We start from the raw sequence: 26006 nt of genomic DNA on the forward strand, positions 1-26006 counted from the left end.
CCAATGTTTTCCCATACTGACTAATGAGTGATGCATTAATGGAATTACTATATAACCACAGATAAAGGAAGAAAGGAAAACCATTACTAAGAAACATGTGATACCATGAGTCTTAAAATACTCTTGAGATAGGTCTGCACTGCTTGCTGGCTAAGAAACTGCTGAATCATGCCCTTAGACTCATACCAAAAATAGCATTGCATTTGGCAAAGCACACACAAGCTATTAACATTCCCTATTGTTCTAGCCTGCTGATTAGCTGCTGGTCACAGAGGATGAAAAAGCATTCTCTTACCTTTTCTGTCTCCTTGAGAGAAAGAGAATAGCAAATATGTTTGTTCCTACAGTTGTTCTCCCTTTCACAATATCAGCTTTTAACAGAATGTTCCCAAAACCTTTTCAAAGCATTCAGTGAGCTCTCTGCATTTAACACACCTCAGAACAGGTGTGCCTTCTTACCTAGAATTGATGGGTAGTAGATGTCACTCATCTCCCAGCTGTAGTCCTCCCTGGTGAGACTGATTTTCTCAGTACATGATCCAGAAGTTATTTCTTAGAACTAAGGGGAGAAAAGAACATTTCTTGATCATTTAAAGACTGTATTAATATGAGGAAAGTGATTCTGTCTGAGATCTAGGAAAAAGTGACTGCTTAATGCCCTTAATGAGGGGGGAAAGGTTTTAAAAAGTTGAGTTGAAAAGCTCCAGCTGGAGTTAATTATGTCCTCTAAGAAGCTTTGTAATTACTGTGTTTCCTGGCCTTCAGCATCACGTAGGTGAAAAGACAGACAAGAGCTGCCTTCTGAGCTTCTCTGTGTGCCTCATTACCTTCTCCCTTATTCCTTGAGGCCTGGAGTGCCAGAGCCCTGGACTGAAGTCCTGGGTTTATCAGCAGCAAGGGTGCCATGCAGGCTGCTGGGCTGGACTTGGGCACTGTGTGAGGTGGCTGGACACCCCTCTCCCAGCAGCACAGGTGCCACCCTCTTTCCAGCCCCATGTGCCAGCATGCAGGGCCTCTCACTCTGGCCCCGTTGTACCACAGCTGCTGCCAGCCTCACCGTGGGAGTGCTAAGGATAGGAATAGAGACAAGGGAAGGAATAAGTCAGGTTGAGCAGCCTCTCATCAGAAGTGCCAGGGGACAGGCAATGCAAAATTGTAGAAGGAAGACTAAGAAGGGAAGAAATATTTTCTCAGTGTGAAAGTGCTACTTGCCACCTCTCTGGCTGACTTAGCCTCTCCACAGTGGCTGACTGCCATCCATATAGTATGTGACTATTTAAAACATCTTTTAAGAAAAACAGAAAATGTATTACCCTTTAACCATCTGCTCTGTTACCTTTACCCAAGAGTTTGGGTCTCACATAAAGAAATATTCTCATGCCATTTTTAATACAAGAGGAGTAAGAAAAACATCTGTGGTGCCACAGCAACTTGAAGCTGCAGCTCTTGCATTTTATCTCTAACTTACCTGTCATTATGTAAATTCTCTTACAAATAAAATCCATCTTTGAAAAGCAAAGTAATCTCTAAGCAGGAATAGTGGGTGGCCCAGCTGCCCAGAGTCTGTGGAGGGCAGTTCACTCAGAAAGCAGAGGGTGATGTTTCCAGAGTTTCCTTTACAGAACTGCAACTTGTGGGAGGCTGAGCACATGGGGTCTGTGGAAGAGACAGGCTGAGTTAATTTGCTGCTTTAGCAAAGCTACTGTACTCACATGGCACAGGGGTTTATAGGTCCTCTGTGCCACATATTTCTGCTATACAGAATGAACCCTCAACACATGATAATCACAGTTAACTTTGTGCTATGTATTTCTCACAAGTTCATGAGTAACCCATTGAACTCTTCAGCACAGCTCTAATTAGGTAATTCCTCTTGATCTGTGCTTGATAGGCTGCTCTTTTTGCTGAAATCCCCCAAAACACATTTTGCTTCATGATCCTAGTCCTTTAGATTTCAACAGCAAGTAACTGAGACATTCAGAATCCTGCAGTCACTGAGCCTGAGACACATCCAACCTGTAATAATTAGCTTTCAGTCAGTGTCAGTAGGATGGTACACAACTCTCTCAGTCCAGCTGACTTCAGGGGCAGCAGGAGGATCTAGAGGCAAGTTACTGCAGGGGACAAAGTGAGGCTTCAGATCAAGGGACCAGGGAAAGATGGGAATGTTCATGGAATAAACTGAAGGCCTGAAGGGTGCAGCAATTTAAATGACTAAAAGAAAGAGAGGTAATCCCATTAAACCAATAATCCTTAATCTGCACCATGTCCTGTGTCACACACTCCTGCTGGGCTGCTGCACCTTCTTCTTCCTTTTATCATCCCAGGCTCCTATGCCTCTCTTTTTATTAGTCTTGCTTTGCTTCTCTGTTAAACCCAGCCAGAACTGTCTTGCACACTTCAAACTAATTCTTGTGCTTCAGCCTCTGGGACTGGTTTATTTTCCCTATCCTGTTGTTTTGTGATTGTAGCCAAACTTCTGGCATAATTTATTTAGCATGATGTAACTTAAGAATCACTGAGTCATCCTCAAGCACATCTAGTAATGCCTTGTATCACTTCCTCAGGATGGTCTTGAGAAACTGGTCTTTTCCCTTTTTATTAACAGTGTCATTCGCAGAGGTAAGCAAAGTTAGCTGAATAAAAATGCACTGTAGGAATTGATACAGTACAATTGATACTGACTGAAGTGAGATATTCCTCACCATTTTATTGCTTAAACTTTTACTCAGTAACAGTTTTCACAAGCATTAATATATAATGACTAAATTGTTTTTAATGAGAAGCAGGAAACCATACTAATATCCTCCTATTCTGAAGTATTAGCAAGGAGGATTAGAACTGTAAATTTTGTTACTGATTCTGTCTTTTAATAAAGAGAATTAGAAGACCAAAATGGTAATAATCAATCTCTGAATATGTATTCTTTTAATTCAGTACAACATTTGCTTGTTGTCCTTTCCCAATGTAAAGGTTCTTGGAATTTACAATAGTGTATGGAGATCTTCACAGAATTACCTCAAGTAATGCTGAAGTATGATCCCAGGAAATGCTGCATACCTTAGGTGAACCACAGAAATAACAGTTGCTATTGCCTTGGCTACCATGTTTGGCCCTAGGTCACAAGGGTAGTCCATGAAAACCACTGAGAACCCTGCTGGGTGCCCCCAGTTCGCTGCCCTCTTTATCCCTCTTTTCTGGTGTTAAATTTGTCAATGCATACAAAGTTATCATCAGCAAATACGTGACACACTGGAAATGTACAGCCTCAGAAATCAGCACCTATCCTGAACACACAGGCACAACCTCCATGGTGTGGAGCTCTGTGGATGTGGAGGAATGTGGCAAGGGTTGAGGAGAATGCTGACCTGTGCTTCAATTCCTCTGTGACATTTGAGAGGATTTGCCAGAAAGTGCTGAGGTTACTCACATGACCTTCCAGCACTTCTGTTTCCATGCTCTGATACTGATCTAATCTCTGTTCTCTGTGACCAAGTGGGAAATGCCAACTAGACAGTAGAGGCAACATGGAAAAGAAGTACAAAATCAGCCTGAAGTTACAGCTTTCTGCTGAACATCCAGCTATCAGCCTTGGTCTCTTTGCTCTGTTCCATTTAGATAAGACAACATCTAGATTTTATCACAGTTAAGCAGATAAAATAAAACTGTACATTCCTATATAACCCTGAACTTCAACTGGTAACCTGTACTAAAAATCCAAGTAAATAAGCCATGTTACCATTTTCTTACTGAAAATTTACTCTGTTAGTAAAGCAGAACTGGATAAGAATTCATTATTTGTGGAGGGAGGACATACCTAAGCAAATACCTTAAGAAAAGGACAATCTCTTCTTTTCTAGTCAGGTTGCCTTTGGTGTGAAACCAAAGACTTGGCCTCCTCAGGTCTGATTCTGCTATTCACAAAGTCTGTTCCTCCTTGGGTCCACATAGTCACAAAAAAAAGAAAAGAAAATAGAGGAAACAAACAGTGGGAGAACAGTTTCTTTTCCCTCTTTTGGCTAAGATGAGCCTAATGACACAGATTCAGGGGAAGGAATTAAAGGTGATGAGATGTATTTTGTTCTTTTGTAGCTACTGTGAATTTTGCATGGAGGCTCTTGGCATCTGTCAGCATCAGGCACTAATCAGAGCAAGAAAGAAAAGAAAGCAAAAAAGCTAAAGCATGACTCTACTTCTTTGACAACTGAAAATTCTTGACAAGGCTATCCTTGGATAGTAAAGGCATTAAAATTACAGTTAAAGCTCCTTGGTGGGTGAAAGATAAAATGGCTTTATAGTAAGATATAAGAGAAACATTGTCTTAAAATTAAGTAAATAGAGACTTCCCAACACATACAAAGTTTCTTGGTATTCCAGAGGGGGAAGAAACTTTTCAAAGGACATTCAGGAGATGTTCTTACAAAAACCTTTTTCCTTGGAGAAGCATTTAATTTTATTTTTTTTACATTCCTTTGATGTGCATATGCTACCAGTTCTATTTTGTGCATTTCTCTCCAAGAGCTCTTTGTATTCCAAGTGCCTCACTGTGTGCAGGGGTTGTAGGAGATTTTCATACCATCCATTCACTCCACAGATACCTTGAGGCTACACCACTGAAATTTACAGGGGGTTTGTGCAAAGCAGCTGTGTCTGTGCCACTTAGGAAGCTCCACAACCTGGATGGGCTGCTCAGTGTCTCTTTGGTCCCCAGCTGTGTCACAGTTTGCTCCCATCAGGCATGGCTAAACAATGCCAAGGTCAGTACAGGATGACAGGGAATAGTATATTGCAGTCAGGCAAATAAAGCCAAAACTGTCCCAAAGAATGGATTCTTTATCTTGATTGGTTATCTTTAGAAGATAAATGAACTGCAGCACACTTAATACTGTAAACAGTAACTTTGACTGGCCTTACTCCAATAGCAGCTGAACAAATATTTCTAACATGGACTTTTCCTCCTCCCTCTTTCCCAGCTGGACAGACCACATATTTGTACAACTCCCTTACATGTGATGTGGTTGGCCAGTGGAAGGAAGCTTCCAGAAATTAAGGAATTCGTACATCTTATTTACTTTTTCAGCAGCCTGAGAACCAAATTGTGCCTTTCAAGAAGCAGGCCCAAAAAGTACACAGTCCCAATTCTCCAAGAACTGAAGCTCTTACCTAAATCAGCAGGATATCAACAGCTAAAGGAGCTCAAAGAAGGAGGCTGGACAGGGGATGTACACATCAAATGCAGGCAGGCTCTGCACAGGAATATTATGTGAGCACTCTGAAAAACAGTGAGGGTTTGCTGTATTAGCGCTTGTGGTAATTGTGAAGTTTTGACAGTACTAAAAAATACCCTTAAATTCTTAAACAGGCTTCCCAAACATTTTACTAATCCTGCAGAACTACTTTTAATAGCAAATCCAGAAATTGCTTATAAACTGAAGGTGAACAGTAAGACTAGTCCACTGCCTCAGCAGCAGTACTAGAGGAAACACTGAACTGAAAGAACTGCAGAAATACATCACATGCAATTGGAGAAAAACAGAGCTGGGAAAAAATCATACCAGCTCTTGAAGAATCAGGACTGGAAACTCCACAACTGTTACAAGTATGCTGTAACCTGACTTGGCTAATGCTTGTCCTCTCGAGCAGGATTACACATTATTTCCATCCCCTTTACACAGGCAGGTATGGTTAGCACTTCACCCCAGTCTCTAAATGCCCTGAATTCTTTCACTCTCTACACAGAATGACAGGATGTGTAAGGTTAGAAGGGACCCCTGGAAGTCACTTAGTCCAACATCCTTGCTCAAGCAGGGCTCCCTAGAGCACTTTACTCAGCACTTCCTAGAGCTCTGACTGCAGCTGTTACACTGTTCTGGCTTCTCTCTGGTTATCACTGCTGAAAAATTGGATGCAAGTCTCCATTTTTTTCAAATTCAAAGAGAACAGCATCCTGTATGATTCAACTAATGAAGCATACATGCTACAGATCCCATTTCCACTTATTTTTTCACATTTACATATGTTTTCTCTTTGTTATGCTTTCTTTCTACAACAGGGGATGTGCATTCTCTACCCAGTATTTGAGGAGTCAGTTGATTGTGCCTAAATGTAGGGCCTTGCATTGAATTTCATCTTTTTTTTTTTCTGGACTACTTCATCAGTTTGTTACAGTGTGCTGTTGGCAATAGACACACTGACATTTCACACAGGACATATTTTTACCCACTCTTTTTCCAAGGACATAGAACTTACTCAATCACACTGCTCTCTGCCACCTCCTTCACTTCCTAACAAACAGCTTTTGAATCATTTGGTTAATTCCAACTAAGTATGATGAAAGAGAAAGGTCTCAAAATTTGATTCAGCAGGTGGGCAGAGGAGAAGCCTGGGACTGTTTGGGCTCCCCAAGGTCTTTGGCAGAGCACAGGCCTGGCAGGTGCTGTTTGTCCTGTCAGCCAGTCCATCCCTCCCCCGGAGCACTCACGGGCCCCGCGCACACATGGCACTGCCCAGGATCAGGATGGGAACACAGGCTCTGCTCTGTGGCACTGCCCAGGATCAGGATGGGAGCACAGGCTCTGCTCTGTGGCACTGCCCTGGATCAGGATGGGAGCACGGGCTCTGCTCTGCGGCACTGCCCAGGATCAGGATGGGAACACCGGCTCTGCTCTGTGGCACTGCCCAGGATCAGGATGGGAGCACAGCTCTGCTCTGCTCTGTGGCACTGCCCAGGATCAGGATGGGAGCACAGGCTCTGCTCTGCTCTGTGGCACTGCCCAGGATCAGGATGGGAGCACGGGCTCTGCTCTGTGGCACTGCCAGGTTAGGTGGGAGCACGCCCTCTGTGACTGCATTAGGTGGGAGCACTGTGGTAATGGGGGCTCTCAAGTTGGGAACCATGTGGATAGGAGTGGGAGCACAGGTCTGTCTGTGGCATTGCAATTAGGATGGGAGCACGGGCTCTGCTCTGTGGCACTCCCAACAGGGCACAGGCTTGACCCTGGACAATGGGAACACATGCTTGTGGCATGCCAGGATGGGAGCACGGGCTCTCTCTGTGCACTGCCAGGATCAGGATGGCCGCTTTGCCCTGTGTGGCACTGCCCACAGGATGGGGCACAGGTCTCTCTCCAATGGGAGCGGTTTTGCAGCCCAGGGATGGGAGCAGTGGCACTGCCCAGGATCCAGCTCACTGCAGGGACAGGATGACTCCCAGGATGGGAGCACGGGCTCTGCCCTGCCCACAGAGCAGGGGAGGGGCAGCACTGCGGGCCCAGCTCACTGCAGAGACAGGATGACACAAGGCAGGGGTAGGAGCCACAGCTACTGCAGCTGGCACAGGCCAAGGACATGCACAGAGAAACCCACGCTTCGCTGCTGGGGCTGCTCAAGGCAGGATTCACGCTCAGACTCGAGTCTGGTGGCACTGGGATGAGGATATCCTGTTATATTGTCTCCCTCCCTCCTGACATGAACAATGACTTACCATGAAAAAGTTGGGATACTTTCTGAGCCGCTCTTTGCTGTTGTGGGTAAGGTTTTTTGATCTTAATGAGTTATGCTTAGATATCTACTGTACCTTCTCTTTCCCTTATCAGCCAAAGGAAGTGACTCCAGATTTTGTAAATGAAGTAACTTCCCTTACACTTTATACAAAGGATTAAGAACTCTTAACACTGCATGTATGAAAACAGATTGCTCCATCACCCTACACCAAGAGTAAAAAACACACAGTTGTATGCTTCCCTTGTGACCACAAGGGAAATAAAGTTTAACTAGAAAGAACTATTGACTCACACAAGGACAAGCTGAAGTATTTGAAAAAGCATTATTGAGCAGCATGCACTTTGTCCATACTACCTGCAAGCCTTTAAGCAAATATCCTTGTTCAGTTTTTTCTGCCCTTCAGAGGGGCAACATTGTGTCTTTTTAAAAGCAGAAGCTAAAGGCATAGTCTTATTCCAGGAATAAAATACTTTTTATTACACCATGCAGTTAAAGCACCCACAAGCAGGAAAGAGAATGTGTAACTACAGAGCGTAAGAGAAAAAAGGACTACTACTGTAACACTTACTACTAACTTCTCTAGTACTAAGTACTTGAGAAAGACATGAATGCAGAGTACAGCACAATATGTTCCTGGAGAATCTGAAAGTAGGCCAGCCGTGAGGCAGATAGAAAGGCATGGCCACCTCCAGAGTGCTGCATCCAGAAAAGCCACACCCACTAGTTGCACTCGTCCCTAGCAGAAACAGTCTTTACTCTGATTCCTAGGACATCCTCCATCTACTTTACAGAAGCAAATACAGAAGGGACTGTAGTATTTTCAAGTTACTAGATATGAACCTACTTACTCCTTTGGAATTTCTGAGTTAGATTTCTCACCAAAGAAACGAAAGAGTTTCAAGTGAAGGGTCTGAGTTCACTGTTTCTCCCTTAAAAAGATTCAACTTTCATACCCCATTACCAGTACTCACTTTTTAAAACAAAAGCAGCTAAACATTTCAGAGGAGAAGAACACAGCACAGATTATACAATATACCTCACCCTCCACAGGCAGGGCTGATATCTCAACTAGCGGGTAAGCCAAGTAGTATAACAAACAAACAAACAGTGGGAGATATCTCCAATCATTTTTACCTTTGGTTGCTGAGCAGTGAATTCCTCAGGGACTTAAAAAACTCAGAACTTTGCAAAATGTTTACAGCTGAGTAAAAAAACTGCCAGTGAAACCATCAAACAGTAAATTGGGAAGGGACTTCTTCAGTTTAAAGAAGTATATTCTTTACCTATTAAGTACACACTATCATTCACAAATCTTTTTCTCTTTACTTTTATAATTACAGGGGTGGATATGTATACCTACATTTTCAAATCAGTATTCTTAACACTTGTCTTAATTTTAAGTGGCAGTGAAGAAGGCAAACAACCATAAAGGTCTGTTTCTAGGAAACTCTTAGTTCAAAGAGGAATCCATTCAGAGAGCTCCTGGTGAACCAATGCAACATCCTTGTCAAGGCTGATCCTTTGTGCAAGCATATCCTAAATGCACTAAGCCAGAATCAGTCCTATAGGAAACATTCTGGGTTTAGTATTGAGAAGTACTTGACTACTGAACCTTGACCACTCCTATCCCCAGAGCTCTCACCTACAGGTTGATGCCACAGAAGGTCATAATCCCAAATTCAGTATGGTAAAGATACATGGCAAAGTAAAATAATTTGCTTTCTGTTGCTCAGCAGGCCAAGACACAAAACTGTTCTATTGCCAATGCAAGATCCAGGCTGGGGTTGCAAGAGCTTCATCTATTGTGTCTTAACTTAGCACTGTGGATGGTAAATAAAAATCAATTCACCAAAGAGCAACAAGGTCATTGAAAGATTTTGACATTTGTTATTTGCTTCCTCCCCAATGCCCTTTGTTTGTGCTTCATATCACTTCCAGCCCATTATACAAAAAAAGCTTTCTACACAGGCTCCATGATAAGTGTAGCATACCCAGATACCCACAAACTGAAAAATACAGGACAAACTGAAAAACACAGGACAAATAAGTTTTTATGCAAATTTATTCATTAGCTTTAACAATAGTAATACATAAATCAATACTATGTCCAGCATAAGGTTGTATAATAAAATATTTTGGTAAGATTGATTTCTAGTGCGTACATTTTTAAGGGCAGTTTTCATCCAATTTGGACATTTTTTTAAAAAAATAAATAAATACAAGGCCAAAAATGCTCGCTTAATGAAAGTCCTGCTAAGTAAGACTTCAGGTTCCACACTGCTTCAAAGCACTACTGAGTACAGGTGTCAGCACACATCCTGGACTCACACACAAATGGGCTGTGCTCAAGCAGCATACACTTTTTTTTGACATCCAATGCAGACCAATACACACAACTTTTCAAATTTAAACCTCCTTGTTTGTCTTCAAACTAGCATTCAATTTTCTATTTTAGGATTGTCTTGCCTTCCAGCTGTGATGTGCACAAATGAATCCTAACCACATCATGTTTACTAAATACAAGGCTCCAGTCCTCTCCTAATAGTACTGCACTATCTAGTGGAATTATTTATGAAACAAACTGCTACTGAAATTAAACAAGACCAAATTGTTCTTGGTAAAAGGAAAAAAAAAGTCTTTGGGAACAGGCAGGAATGTGGCATGCTTCCAGCTCTATTTGTCACATTTTTGGAGCTCTCTAGACTTCAGAAACACATCCTCTCTGGGATGGCTGGTGCTTAGTGCTACAGCATTACATTTTAGGCACCCTGGGTTCTGTGCACTGCAGACAGCACAAAAAAAAAGCTGCATTTTCAGCTTTGTTTCCCTGATGGCCAATGAGTCCAAGATATACGGTGGCATTCAGATATTTTTCAAAGTGCAGTATAGAGGCATTCACTGACATTTGGACTACCTTTATTTATATTTAACACTATTAAAATCTGGTCCCAATTTAAATTAGATACACATGAGAAAATCTATTTGGCAAATCAGAGCTATTTTATTTACTAGTGCACTTATCATATACCACATAAAGCTATCCTTTGGACATATTTACTCTACAAATCTAGATAAGCTTGTTTTATTTGCCTTCTGACAAATTCTGCTGATGGCAAAATTCCCTTTTCCTTAAGTTACACTCAGGATTGAGTCACAAATTTTAAACCTACTCTAAATTACATATTTTACTTTATTATATCAAAACAAAACCCAAATGCTTGGTCAAAGTATAAACACTTATAAACCTAGTGAAAACATCCCTGAGAAGTTTTCAGCAACGTAATTATTAGGTTTGGTCCATTAGAGGAGAAAATCATTACATCCAGTTATTGAAAAGTATGGGCTACAAGTGCATTGGTTGTACATTGGATTCCCATTCATTCCATTTCATACCTCTCACAAAACAGCATATCTGAGACAAAAGCCACTAGAGGTTCTTTACATGCTTTGATGGATAATGTAATTGTTACAAAATCTGTGATGACTGACCTAGATTCAGCCCTGGTGTAATGCCTTTAATTTCAATGGAGTTCACACTTACATTCCAGGGTTGAGTCTGGCAGCGTATATGACTGTGAAGGACAGTACCTAAAATGAAAAAACCCCTTAAAAGTTACAGAGGATACTTTTCACAAGTTGCTGACATTATGTTTTCACATACTACTTATTCTGCAAACAAACAGTTTACCAATATTTAAATTTAGAAGTCAGATTGCCAAGCCATAGGAAAACTCAGAACACCACCAGGTTCAACTCTACTGAGGAAGCAAAGTGCGTAATTTCCACAAAAGTGCATGGAGGGTTAATGACTATGGAGTACTGTGTTAGTACACATGCAGGGTAAAAAAAAAATACAACAAAAAAAAAGGCAAGGCCTTCTTGAACAGAGGGGATGTATCATTTTCATTGCTCTGAAGTTGCTTTAGAGGGCCTCTCAATCCATCATCTCATTGGTTTAGCAGTATTTTAGAACAAAGTCAAAATTCACATACACATCAGTTAAATGCAAGTAATCCACCTTTTGCATGAAATATTAACTACTTGCAAATGCAACTGTTTTCAGAAACCCTATTAAAGCCTGATATATTGGAAAATTAATTAAAGCTGCTTGTACTCTGAGGCAAAAACTAAGTTAGCACTAGAACTTATCTTTCTGTACCAGTACTCCTGACCTTAGCACTTTCTGCTACATCAAACCTGAGCAAACCTGCCATTTGCAATTTAAAAGCCATGCTTTGTAATATTACATCAATAGCTTCTGCTAAATGAGGCTGCTTTACTCTAAGAAGTGCAACAAAAGTGTAATATAATATCTTGTACCTAACAGTATTCTAATTTGTAAGGAAACATGCAAAAAACCTGCAAAGGTGTTTCCATAAAGTTAAACCAAAACATAAAATACCATAAAGGTTTTGGGAAAAAAAGATAAAATTGTTTATTAGAAGAATCCAAGAAGGATCATAGAATATTCTGAGTGAGAAGGGACCCACAAGGACCATCAAAGTCCAATTTTTAGAGAGGATGTTTATACCAGTTTAAGAATAAAGGTGAGCAGAACTGTTCATGGTAAAAGAATATTGGAGAAAAACTCCAAACAATCAAATACTGCATAAAAATTATTCTGAAGTAACTAAAAAGAAGGACAAGACCTCATTTTACCCAATGAACACAAGAATTTTTCAGAATTCATGGTAAATTGAGTATGTATAACCACTTAACCACAGTATCACTGTAGGGGTCAGCCATGGAACTTGAACAGCATTTTTGTGATCAAACACCAGACTTGTGGGGAACCTTTGATACTGCAGCTGTCAAGATCCATCCAGGCTGTCCTCTGCCAAACATGAAACATTTCCAGGGTCACTGTAAAATGAATTTTCTCTCTTGGGAAAGCTTCCCCAAAGAGCTAAGTTATGCATTCAACTCTAGAGAAACACCTCAAACAGAGTCATAAAAGGAAGTACATGTGCTTAACCATGGTATTTGTGAAGCAAAGTTAGTAAAGAGAAGTGGATCCTTTCAGACAGTAGAAGTGTTACCAGGTGGTGAACTGTCAGGGGTTGCTTTGGGATCAGGAGTGTGACAAACAAAAAGTTGTTTTCCCAAGCTTTTTTGGGCAAATCTGAAGTACATTATGTGGCCCATTGCAACAAAAGACACAGAAATAAGCACCAATAAGCCAAAAGCTTCAGGGTTTGGGGCCAAGATGACCATGATGAAGTGCAGCAAGTCAAGAAGATAATTCATGGAGTTTTGGACACCGTTTATGATGCCTCTTTCAGATTCTATGACGTTTTCTTGGAGTAACTGTGTGACAGTCAAATCAAAGGACCAAAGGCCTATGGAGAGAGAAAACAATTATCCATACTGCTGGGCTTCCCATGGCAAACTTATCACTGGCACAATTCAATTCATCCTTCCAAGCATTCACTTCTGCCAAAAATGCACAGCATAAGATAATCCTCTTGTTGACTAGAACCGATTTCACACTCACAGTCAAGAGCAATTTACTTTCCTTTTACAAAAAATTTCATGAGATACATAAACAAACTTGATACATGAAGTTGCCTGTCACATCCTGTTTCATCATGACTAGGGAGTCGATGTTTTACTCATCCTTTTCTTGTTTAAATAACTGGCTTACAGCTATTTACAGTGTATTTGGACTAGGTCCAATCATCAAACTTTTATATTAAAAAAAACCCACAAACATCTTTTAAACTATGCAGTATACACAATTTCAAATGGGTGACATCAACTTCCATACTGGTTTAGTCTGTTCATGACTCAGCTTTAGAAGCTTATCTTGCAAAAAAACTTAATGCACGTGAATCAAGTATTTCATTCCTCCAGAATTCAGAAAAAATGGCAGAAATTGAGGCTAATGACTCTACAGATGACCATTACTATTCATTACATTTATGTTAGACTGCCTATTCTGTTGACAGATACTAATATTATGCTAACCAGCAATACCTCAAAAACTTAAGCTGTCATCCAAATCAAAGCTCCCCTTCTAAACGCCAAGACAATTTAAATAAATGGATTAATTTAGTAAACTCTGAAATGCAAAGGTTTTCATAGCAGATGTGTTTGGTGCTGTTTCCTAGTAACAAGTGGTTTCATTTGGTTGTGAACAAAAATAATTTAGAGATAAGCTTTCCAAAAAATATGTTACAATCATCTCCAAATGTGGTAACTTTTCTCCTACTAGTGACATAAAATATACACAGAGTTAGTACTGCAGTCTTCACCCTAGTGATACTATTGCAGGATCATTTCATTTTTATGTGATGTATAATCAACTAGCCCCAGAAACAAGATGTAACATTCCAATTATTGCCTCTAGTTCTAAAGTTCTATTCAGTTGACAGGCACTGTAACTTTTAGAATTAAAAGCAGATATTAAACCAAATTGTAGAGATGCAATACTTACCAACTCTAGCAGCAATGACTCCTGCAAACAGGAGACTAACAGAGATTAAAGGCACAGGCTCAGGACTCATCTCTGGGTCACTGTTAGCAGGAGCAATAGACCCGTTTAACAAGTTGGGCATTCCAGTTGCAAAAATCATTTCAGGTTCTGGAGATGCTATAGTAGGCAATGGCTCATTTTCAAACAGCCTGGCACTGATGTCAGCAAATGGAGAAACAGTCAGATCCATAGGACTTCCAGGCATAAATACAGAGATGACACATAAGATCAGACAAGCAAACTGAGCAACTCCAGAAATAAGGCCCGTGCGAATGAGGCCACACTTGCGCCGAAGCCAAGTGAAAGCTACTGTTCCCATGATTCCAGTGACTGCTGAGGCACCCATGAGGAGGCTTAGCACAGAGCCACTCAGCCCCTGAGTGTATGCATAGCCTGTAGTGATACAATCGAATCCCAGAACAGTCATATAGAGAAATGCAAGCCCCATGCCTGCAAGGAACACCGGCTGGTTGTAGTACGCAACCCATCCGTCCCGGAAGGTTATGAAAGGTTCGGCAATCCGGGCAGCGCAGCCGACTTCCTTCTCCTGCTGGGGCTCAAAGCCGGCTACATCTTTCTCAATAATGAGCTGCACTCCTTCAGCAGGTTTCATGTCACTCTCTGTAAACAGAAATGGAGCTGTCAGATACACTCCTGCCTGCAAAATGCACGGTGTAAAGCAACAGGCGATTGTTTGCCAGAAGTTCACTACTGCAGAAGTGCATCAGTCAAGCTCCACTGCCAAGCTTCCTCTTAATTACCTAAATTAAAAACATTTAAAATGTTCTTAAATCCTGCCTGGGGAGTAAGATTAAGTAAAGTTTATCCCTATCAGTTTAATTAATTAAACAGTGATAGGAAAAAGCACTGCCTGCTTCTAGACGAGAATGCCCCATCTCCACAGAGAAATTATCTGCTTAACGAATGCCAGTGTCAGTTGGCATTTTACCACAGCTCTGTATGCTTAAAAGCACTGACTGAAAAAAAGAAGGGCATACTTAAACATCTGTCAGTATCTCATGTCAAGGCCGAAGCCTGTCCAGAGTCAAAAGATTTCAAAGCTTAACTTAAAAATAAAACAAACAAACCAAAAACCTACACATTTCTACCACTCCATTCTCACTGCAATAAAGGAAAAAGGCACTTCCACTGATCACAAACAAAAATCCAAAAACTCACAGCAGTATTTACACTACTAAGGAGGACAAATTCCACAAATGTCTGGATACCTGAGCAGTGCTTTTACACTATAAAGTTCAAAACTAACTCCATATACAGCAAGTGAGATGCATGAAGTACTTCAGCAACTTTTAAAAACACAAGTCTTCTAATGAAATCACAATACTGTAACAGCAAAGATTAATAAGTGTTTCCTACATATTGAGAGTTGCTAAATGCTTCATTCTGCAGAAGTATTTAAGAGCCAGTTCCAAAGCTGTGGAGCCTTCTACATTCTCTTGTTCTCTAATACTCAACTGCCACCAGCCTGGTGCAACAGCTTACTGGACCAGCTGTTACCACCACGGATCTGATGGCTGGGAAGACAGATCTCTTCAGTAATTTTAGTAGCAGCTTTTTAACTCACCATATATTGAAACAAGACTGTTAGTTAGCATTTAAACAAAACCCAGGAATTCTTATTTCAAAAAAACCCTAAATAACCCAATAACAAAAACACAAACCAAAAACCCACCACCTATGCTAGGACTGGGGGCAACAACATGAGCTTTCATCACTGTTATATACTGCTACCTTAAAAATGGGGAAACACTTAAGTTTAGTATTTCAGCATTTGACATTTCTACTACTTCACAATAAAAAGTCTGCTTCTGAATTTAAATTTCTGATATTGAGTCTATCTAAAGTAACTTCAATATCAATTTTAATGTTACTTATAGTAATAGCCATAGTCATCTACACTGCAAATCTCACTTGTACTGCTTGGCCAAGGAAGCAGAGCTGAAGGTCAAAAGAGTTTATTTTTTTTCCTCCACCATTTCCTGCAGCATGTAAAAATCATTAAGTCATGCCATAATAGAAGTATGACCATCTATTCTAGAACCTCCTGAAAGCCTGTCAGTACTATGTGTAAGCAGAGATGAGTTAGCAAGGAATAGCCTTACAGCAGCTGTAGGCACTGCAGAGCCAAGGGCCTGGTTCAGCTTATCACCTTATTGATGGGTAGGAGTATTCCTTATGATCAGCATGAAGGCAGACTTACTCTAAGGGATTAGCAAAGAGAAGACAATGCACTCTGTGGCTGCCTCTTATGAAATGCCTTAAAGAGCTGCACAAAGTATTGTTGCTTAGAGTCTCTGGTATCTACACCCCAAACCTGCAATCTCCAAGCTAGGAGTAGAAAGCTATGTAGCCTCAAAGCAGTGCCTGTGGAAGACAAAAGTCAACACTTGGCTTGACTGATGCCATGGATATATAGTGAATTTGAGTAGTTACATTTCTGTGTTTTCAATACCTTTCTTTACATTCAGCTGTTTCAGTTCCGATGCTTCAACTTTTGCAGATTTGTGAGCCAGAGTAGGGGTCTTCTGGTAAACCTTCCAGAGCAGCAGATATTCCACACACATGGACATCAGGTTCCAGCCAGAAATGAATCCACAGCCAATCATGGGGGAGCCAAATGTCATTATCTGACCAACAGCCATTGGGGCCAAGATATTGGTCAGCTGATCAATTCTTCTTATTGTGGCATTCATATCTGTCAGAAATTATTTGATGATGAAATGACTGGTGATCACTTACAGTGAAATATTCATTGACATAATTGTGAATTGCACAGGTATAAAGGTAAAGCTACAAGTCTTGCTCCAACTGTAACTGGTTCCAGAAATAACCAGAGGCACCTTCAGACTGTTTCAATATTTAAGCTCACTGCAATCAACCAAGGTGCTTGTAAGCCAAAACCCTACTCCTACCAGTTTTGCCTGCATGAGGTCTTCCAGGTTTAGCATGCTGGGTTCACAGAGGCAGCGCAGTCCTGTTCATCATGGGATCAGGTAAAACTGCTCATCATGAGCCGAGATCACTTTTACACAGCACTGATACTGTGGACTCTGAGCTCTAGCCCTGTAACACACAAATCTAGCATGCACAGCTCCAGGAATCTCAGAAGGTGGAAATGTTTCTTGGGAAGATAGATTACTATCTCCCAACACTGGAACATGTTATTTCTTAGCCTCCTCCATTCACTTCTAATAACTGGTGGCCAAAGAACCACTGTGATAGCAGCAGAACTTTGAAATGGCTTTTACATTTCCTTGTTCAGTCACATTGGTTGATGGCAGCTGTAGGCATCCTTAGATCTTACTGAGCAAAGTCCTCACTCCTTTCTGGTCCTTTGATGTTTACAGTCAAAACAAGCAACCCATTCTCAGCACAAATGCATCTTTCATTTGCTGCTAGGGAATGCCTCACCCTCCTCAATCTTATCTACTTTACTGTCATTAAGCTGTCTGGGTTCCAGTACAGTGCCATTAATAGTGCCATTCTTCCACTTCTACAAATTGCTAGACCGTGGTTTCACGCATGAAGCCCCTTTTAGAGTCCTACTGTAAAAACTAGAGCTTGTGAAGGCCAAGTGAAATTCTACATCAATATGAAGCTGCTTTATTGAATCTGTAGAGAATTAGTCCTCAAAGAAACATTTGGTTACTCTATTTCAAAGTCAACTCAATGTTAACCTAGTTAACCCTCAGTCAAATAGTTAAGCGAGATACTTGCATAATATTTGGCTTTAAAAATTCCAACCAACTAACCTTTGTTTTTTGAGTTGAGTTATAATTCCACTCAGAGGAGGTACAAAGAGTGAGTAGGAAAACTAATCAAGGGCAACAAAGGAGAAGTTAAAGGAATTTTTTATTTCCCTATTCCGCTAACTTGCATAACTAAGATTTCTCTTTAAGGAAAGGTAACAATGCAGAGATGGACAACAGTATTTGCTGCAAAGTCAGTGTCTGCACTTAATGTAAAAAAAAAAAAAGTTTCAATAGTCTCCAGGTTACATCATAGTTAAACAGACAACAAGCCTGTTCAGCCTGGAAAGGATGTTTCAAATAAATCTGTTGAACTAAGGTGCTTAATCCAGTGATTGTTTTCATTCTCAATCAAGTCATAAGAGAATTTACAGTAATCGCTTGCCTGATTTCTCAGTATAAATTGTAAGTGGTCATACAATTGTGGCTGAGCTCAAGAAGCAGTAAAGAGGCAGGACTGACTCCCAGGCAGCAGTTCTCTGTAGGCATGGTCTGTGCTTTATCTCACGTGTTATGTGGGACAGGGATGGGGGAGATGATTTGCTGAGTAAGATCTGACACAACATGAAAAGTTTTAATAGTTCTCATTAACCTAAGACTTTTACAGATAGCTGCTATTTTTCTACCTGTGATTCACATGTGTAAAGAAAGTTCACCTGTATTACTGCTCTACAAAAGACATGACCTAGAAAGGCACTGCAAGGTCAAAATAAAAGATTAAGGAAGATAATTTGTAGACTGGGAAATAAAAGTATGACACTTTTAATGCATCTAAGAATTAGCCTTTCCTGGATGAAATGGGTAAATAATATTTCTTCATTGGAGATAAACATCAAGTAAAAATCTGGAATACAGGATTGAAATTTCCAAAAGGACTCTGAACTCTATAGGCAATTCAGGCAGCTTTATACAAAATTAGAGTCCAGAAGCTGAAATGCTGTCTAAGCCTGAAGGTATCTAAACTATAGAGGTGAGCTATAGAGGTCTGGGTAATGTTAAACTGCTCTATGCCTTGTTTGCAGTTCAGTATCAGTTCCTCTATCTGAGAAGGCTTAAGTCCCCTTATGGGGTTGATTCAGAGTCTATACAGCCTGACCAAATTCATCACAAAAAATGCTGCTTCCCACACTGTGTTACAATCAGAGGAGCAGCATAGCCAAAGATTGCTGTACACCCTTTGATGTAATTTGTATTGTGCAGCCTTGGTGAGGCCCAGTCTCTCACATCCAAGAAGTATCATGACTACCAAGCTGCAATAGGATAGAAATGGGAATTAATTCTCTCTCCTAGTAGTATCAATGTCACTGTGGAAGTGCAGGGCACAGGGGGAGAAGCAAACATAAATAATCTTTTGCCTAGAAAGTATTTTGTCTGTAGTCTACACTCAAAAGTACCTGATGTCAAAGGAAAGCAGAACTTCCAATTCCAACTGAAGGGAAGTTCACAGCTCTGAGTTAGACATCTAATGCTAGAGAAATACAAGGTTACAAATGTGCCTGCACGCACAGTATTACCTACTGGCAATTCCCTAATATACCTACTTAACTGTTCTGGACTTCATTCTCATGCATCTTTCTTTGATCCCTATGAGAGGAGCCCAGTTACGCAAGAGTTCTCTGTTTCATTCCAGGGACCTAAAAATAAAGTATTGCAACACTTGGCTTGTTCAGCAAGACTAGTTTTCCTAATAGAGCTGCAGCAGGACTCAGAGGAGGGCAAAACAAGTTTGGGGATGCCTAACTGAACTGTAATCACAACAGTAATTTGTGATCTCAGTAGTTGTAGTCCAGAGCGAGGAAGAGCAAAATAAAGGCTGCCCTTTTACTTGATTTTTTCTAATAATATCTGGAACTCAAAGATGCACTGATCTCTGTAAAACTCTAGTCTTACAACAAAAATAAAATCAAGCTTGGAAAGTAAGACATGCAAGGTATTATAAAGGCAATATATTTCACCTGCCAGTTTGCTTCTGTCTTCCCCTGCAACCACAACAATCCAGTCCCTCTGAATTGTGATCGCTGTGGCAGTGCTGGCCAAATTGGCAATATTTGCTATTGTGATAACCAGGATATAGCACAATGTCTAGAGAGATGAGGGGAAAGAGTTATGTGAGAAAACTGATGGACATCTCCACTTTCTACACAAGCCGAAAAGACTTGATATTTGATTCCATATATTTCATCATTATTCTTCACACAAAACAAGATCAAGTCTATAATTTCTAGCAGAAAACAATCATCATCTCTGTTTACCTAACAAGTGCCGTTTCATTTGCCAGTTTTGGCTCCCAGAAATGTCTGTACAGATTAAAGAATTAAAGATTAAGATAAAAATTCATCCATCTCCCATGCTTCCCAAAGTTTCTTCACAAATTAATTTCTTATTAACAAGCTGAAGCACTCACAAGAAGCCATCCGTGGTATAATGTCAAGAGCTGTGTCTTAAACAAGAAGATAATCATCAGGATAACACCACACAGGATGACAGATGAATTCTGCACAACCAAGGATGTCTGGGCCACTGTTTTAAACCAAACAGAGAGCAACAGTTATGAACATAAGAATGAGCAAACCAGAGCCTTAAGGTGGACATAATTAAGGAACACACAGAGATTAAACAGCCTTGTTTTCCTAGTCTGCCCCAAAACATAAGTGGCAAAAGTATACTTTATAGTAGATTTTGAATCTTCCATTGTCTTAGAGAAACAAACTAATGATTAATGTAACTTTGTAGCTCTTGATTTACACTCAAAGTAGCTCTTCTCTCAAAGTCCCTCTTTAAATGCTGACACTATGCTTCAAGAAGAAAAAACCTAGCTCAAGCCTCTAAAATTCATCTTCAACCTACCATGGAAAGATTACTATTTTGAAAATTTTTGGAAAGTAAAAATTCATTTGATGAACTTGATCCCATTTTCTTTTTAAAACAGACTAGATCATACATACAATATGGTTAATGCAAATGCAGTGTGTTAACACTCAAGTGAAAGATGTTTGTATCCAGACAAAAGACAAAAATGCATGTGTATGTTAGTGTTTTAATGTAAACAGAATTTGATCTGTAGCCCTTAGAGTTACATATTTTTTACCTTTTGTGTTTCCATGCATCTCTACTCATCACATGGGTTTGGCCTGAGTAACAAACATCATGACTTAAAACTGTTTTCCACCTGTCTTTGAGAGTATTTCTGTATAACCATCACCACTCTGAAACCATCTGCCCTTCTTAGAAGACATGAGCAAGCCTCATTCTCATATTTGACTTGAATTAACTGTCAGCTTCACCTTTTAAACATGAATTTGGAAGGCAAATAACCTGCTCAAGGCATCTAACCTTTGAGCCTGGAGTTCTTGTCCACCCAGTCTCCAATAAGGGCTCCCAGGAGAAGAACTGATCCCGCCACAACCAGGCCATAGACTGCAGTCAGGAGCAAGCTGTTGCCATAAAGTTCAACCAGGAACACAGACACAGCAAAATGCCACATCCGATCTCCCTTGAAGAGTAAGAGAACATACACATTACTGGTTGCTCTTTAGGTACATAAGTTCACTGTTTTACTAAAGCTCTGCCAAAAGTCTGGACTAAAATAGAGGTTTGTTACATGTACAGAGGTGGCACAGGGATTTTGTGGTTGTTGGCTTCTTAGGAGGTTTGTTGATTGATACATCCTGTCACCATTGATTTTATCCCAGTGTCATTAAGATCATCTATCCTAATCAAGTGGATCATTACAGCTTGTAATACCACAAATCCAAAAATCTCAGATATTTTCTATTAGTATCTTACTGGACAAAGTCTGTCACCAGCCACATCCAACAAGCCTCAAAGAGCTTACACAAATTCTCCGGCACAGATCAAATGCTAACAACAGATTTACCATCACTATTTAAATAACTTTTCAAGGCAGCAGTTTGCTCTTAGATGATCAAAGCTTAACTGCTGCTTTATAACACAAGAGTGAGTCAAGTGGAAACAAGTCATCATACAATTCAGGACAGATATAGGTAAATGTTAACTGAAGTTTCTAGAATCAATGGACTTCAGCTGTTTTTAGTGTTCAGCACTGGCATATTACTCAGAGGAGGTAGAAAGGCATAGCTCATTTAACCTGTTGTAAACTCACTGCTTGTTCAGCCTACTGCTAATTTAACCTAGTGCTTAAAATAAAACACATTCATGTCCTGATAACCACTTGCTACAGGTACAAAAAGGATGCCCAAATTGTTAAACACATCCAAGTGAAGTCATTTTCATTGTATTCAAAACATTCTCAGGTTTGCTAATAAATACATGGAGGTTTTTTTTGTCACATCTCACTTTACTTTTGAATATATCGCAGCAATAGATGACAGAAAATCCTTTCTGTAATCAGTAAAAAACCAGATGAATAGAAATCATTCATACCATTCTAGGGCACACAGGTTGTTTAATAAGGGTCCCTAACATTAGTCTCCTACAAACCAAACATGAAACTGTTTTCTTCTGTTGCCTTATCTTAAATAAATAGTTGCTATGTGATACAGCAAAGAGTACAAATTTCTAAGGACCTCAAATATTCGGAAGGGCTGGGGGAGGTGACATAAAAGAACTTTTAAAAATCAAAGCCAGCCAAATCTAACTATGTAACGCAGCAATCAAAAGCTACATAAAAAGCACACTATTTGGAGGGTCAAAATAACTGCAAAGTGTGATTAGCCCTCAGTACAGTACAGACACAAAAAGCACTTGCCTTTTAATGTTATTTGAGTTCACTGGAGTTTTCTGCAAACATTGTAACATGTAAACTTTGATACTTGTTTCCTTAAACACAGGCTGAAAAAAATTATACTCCAATCATGGGAAGAAAAATTCCATCTTTCCAAATAAAATCCCCAGGGTATTTTGTATGCTTTTTTAAACTAAATTGACAAATGTTACTATAAGCATGATCATCTTGTGTCTCCTCTCATCTATTATAAACCATTTTTCACTCAAGAGACACCTAAAGCCTTCTGTAAATATGTTCCACTTACATTCCATGGCTAGTTAGCAGAAATACATAGAAAATATCCCAGCAATGAATCCACAGGCATATCATTTCTCAATTCCAGCTTTCACTTAAATTTAATATGGCCTCCTGAGATGGTACTTTATAGGAATTTTACTTAAAATACATGCAGGTGAATTAACCCAGATAACTGTTTATTAAGCTAGAAAAACAATTTAAAAAAAACCTTTCATATTAAGTTTGGCTTTTTTCTTTAGGCATAGATGTTTCAGTTACTGGATTCTGAGAAAAAGAAAAAGGCATTTTTAAAAAAACTTAAGCACGTTCAAGTTAGTAGTCATGTCACTACTGTTGGAGTGAAAAACTGAATCTCATTTCAAACTCATGGAAAGGTTAATTTGACTCCAGAGACATCATGATTTTGCTGTAGTTATCTGAAAGCCGGTGAACACTGTTCAACTTTATCCAACACATTTACCCAGAGTATTTTGATCAGGCCAACCCACAGAGAAGATTTTTGGGGAAACCACAGCTGTTACAACCAGAAAGTATGATTTTCTTTCAAGAATTAAAAACCATAAAGAATAGGCAAAGATAAAGGAAAAGAATAATATTAGTGGATTGCAGAGCTTTGTAACAAGTGTGTCATTTCAAGCTAAGAGCTCATGAAATTTGAACAGCAAATATTCTTTAGAGAAACAGGCAGATCCTTGATTACATACACTTAGTCCCACCTTAAAATGTGGCTTTTTGAAAACTTTTAATTAGTTACAGCTATTCAGCATCACTATCCTTTTAAAGACAACTCCTCCCCTTCTGTAATTATAATTACCCTTATACTGAATGTATACAATCCACGTCAGAACTGAAGCCAACAAGTTGAGGAATAGCCAGGCCACCACCTACTGCCAGCCTCCTGAGGCCTGAGGGGCACAGATAAGGCTGGGAAGTTGGAATCAGCTGATCTCCTGGAAAACATTGAGCCTGACACCAACAAGGAGAATCCAGCTCCATGCTGTTCCTTTATTGCTGAGGGACAGACAGCAACAGTATAAGGTCTGGGACTCCAGTGCAGCATTGCTGGCCAGCCTATTAAGACCCCTGAGGCCAGGCACACATTCAAACACTTGACTGAGCAAGGGCCCAACAGAGTCTAGACTTTGTTCAAGTCTGAACATGCCTGGAGATGTGACATGTTTAATCATTTACAGCTTCTCTTGGCGTTTGGGCATGGCATAGTAACACAGAAACCCAATCAGCTCCCTCAGTTACAGCAAAACCCCATTTCTCTTGGGTTTTATGTTGTGGACAGAGCCATTCTAAAACAATGATCTATTACTTGGTGTTCTGAAGAGTCAGGTATTTGTTTACTGTTTCTGGTAGCAAAAACCTTTATACTACAGGAACACCAAAGCTTAGGAGATACAAAAGGTGAAGTCCTTGCACCCAATTCTGTCAAAATAAGCTATTGCAGAATAACTTCTGTTGTTTGAACAGATTTGGTTGGGGGTATTTTGAGTCAGGACTTTCAGCAGAAAACCCACCAGGACCTGACCAGGTTATATTAACACTGATAAACAGACATCTTGTAGTCTATCACTTGTTACTTTGTGCAAGATTGTTTTCCAACTCTGCTTTGCCACCTTTACTCAGGGACTTGGAGCAAGCCCACCACAGAGCTGGGAAGCACCGGCCAGAGTAAGCAGGGTTGGCCAAATTGCCAGTGAGGCACTTTGTGGGCATGACTGACAAAAACTGTGGCAGGAAATAAGCCCTGACTTCTGAAGGAGCTGTTTGGCTCACTGCTTTTTAATATTAACAACTGCCAAAATATTGCATTTGTTTAAACAAACATTTGATACCACTCAAAGACGGCTTTCATTAAGAGAAACATCAGTATGACCTTTCAAGTTAGCGAAAGCAAGAAGCTCCAGAGTCAGGCATGCGCTGTTGTAACTGGAGATCAGCCATTTGTTCAACACATACATCAAACCAATCCAAATGTTCCAACACAGGACCAAAACACAGAACAAAGAAAATGGAGGGGAACCTACCATTTATTTTTCAACCAAGCCATTGTATGGAGACTTAAGCTTGTGTTAAAATACACACATATTCTTAATTTTATTCTGTGGAACAGAATCAGACTGTCTATCATTAGTGCATATGTTAAGGTAGCTTTTTTTTTTAGTATTCTTCAAGTGAGAAAAAGTTATATTAACACAGAAAGAAATAATTTCAGGAGGCAAGCAATTTTACAGAGGACAACTCCTTATGCTGTCAACAAGTTAGCTCGTGAGTGGCAGTATAGAGTCCATTGTAAACACTAAGCAATTCCGATTAGTAAATATGAGTCCTTTCCATATAATGCTGCAATGGGCTGTCTCTCATTCTGCTCCTCTATAAGGTCACTGGTTCTACAGTTTTTTAAAAACATTAAACGGTACAGAACCAGTCCTTCCAAAAATTGACTACTGCACTATAACTAAACCTCCTGCAACATATGTTGTAAAGATTATGAAGACTTTTAACAGCAAGGTGTTGTAACAAGACCTCTACGGTGGTGTGCTAATTTGTGAAGATTTTTGGAAAGCACCAATAAAGCTCAGGTAAATCATAGCCAGATTAATAAAAACCTTCTTCTACCAGGCCAGTATTTTACTTACCCAAGTGGACAGTGCATGTCCAAGATAAAGAAGAAACTTTGCAGACGTAAAATAGGCAATCACAGATCCTAAATGAGAAATAAGAAACAGATGCTAAAGCAAATGGGGGCACATCCACCGCATTTCGGCACAGCAGGCGCAACTCGCTGCCGCGGACACCGTTCTGAGAGCGGAGGCGCCACCGGGACACGGCGCGATTTGGTGCCCCCCACCCGCGGGCATCCCCGCCCGGTCACCCGCGCCCGCTCCGCGCCCGGCACCGCTCGGGGCCGGCCGGTCCGCACTGACCGCCGCGCCGCCGGCCCTCCGGCTCCGCTGCCCGCGCCATGCCGGCCCGCTCCGCCGCTGCCCGCTGCCGAGAGAAGGGGGGGACACGCGGCTTCGCTCCGTGTTGCCTTCCCCGACTTAGCTAGCACTGTAGCTGAAGTCGGAAAGCCTTGGCCTTATGCGCCGCGGGCGGCGGGGACGCTCCGCCGCGGAGGGGCCGAGCGCCGCTCGACGCCCGGCTCAGTGCTCTGGGCTGCACAAAGCGTCGCGCTGGGAGGCGGCGGCGCTGCGCCTTTTGTAGCGGCGGCGGCACCGCCCCCGCCCGGCCCGCCCCGGGG

At 40.7% G+C, this 26006-nt stretch overlaps 1 protein-coding gene and 1 long non-coding RNA gene across 3 annotated transcripts; both read right to left on the reverse strand.

Moving 5' to 3' along the window:
- Positions 1-467: 467 nt before the first annotated feature.
- LOC115905556 lies at positions 468-5278 on the reverse strand. The gene is made up of 3 exons (XR_004060871.1): positions 5164-5278; positions 1469-1656; positions 468-559 (listed from the first exon to the last, which is right to left on the reverse strand). It is a non-coding gene; the product is annotated as an uncharacterized LOC115905556 (long non-coding RNA).
- Positions 5279-9547: 4269 nt separating this feature from the next.
- SLC40A1 (solute carrier family 40 member 1) lies at positions 9548-25932 on the reverse strand. 2 transcript variants are annotated; one of them, XM_030951923.1, is made up of 8 exons: positions 25690-25932; positions 25402-25469; positions 21082-21241; positions 20153-20268; positions 19704-19830; positions 16452-16694; positions 13940-14599; positions 9548-12842 (listed from the first exon to the last, which is right to left on the reverse strand). In XM_030951923.1, exons 1-8 carry the CDS (start codon positions 25727-25729, stop codon positions 12523-12525), a joined length of 1734 nt encoding a protein of 577 aa, XP_030807783.1. In that variant the 5' UTR covers positions 25730-25932; the 3' UTR covers positions 9548-12522. The 2 variants fall into 2 exon arrangements, with proteins under 2 accessions (XP_030807783.1, XP_030807784.1); XM_030951924.1 differs by lacking the exons at positions 21082-21241; positions 25690-25932 and having other exon boundaries at positions 12479-12842; positions 25402-25674.
- Positions 25933-26006: the final 74 nt, after the last annotated feature.

Source organism: Camarhynchus parvulus, chromosome 7 (genome assembly GCF_901933205.1).
Source record: "Camarhynchus parvulus chromosome 7, STF_HiC, whole genome shotgun sequence".
NCBI classification, from domain to species: Eukaryota; Metazoa; Chordata; class Aves; order Passeriformes; family Thraupidae; genus Camarhynchus; species Camarhynchus parvulus.

Excerpts from the sequence above, each read along its gene's own strand:
- SLC40A1 (XM_030951923.1), bottom strand. The coding sequence starts at position 25,729 with ATGGCGCGGGCAGCGGAGCCGGAGGGCCGGCGGCGCGGCG. Across the intron at positions 16,695-19,703 it reads AGACAGAAGCAAACTGGCAG|ATATGAATGCCACAATAAGA; the intron begins GTGAAATATATT and ends AATTTCTGACAG. Across the intron at positions 14,600-16,451 it reads ACAGCTGAATGTAAAGAAAG|AGAGTGACATGAAACCTGCT; the intron begins GTATTGAAAACA and ends TTCTGTTTACAG.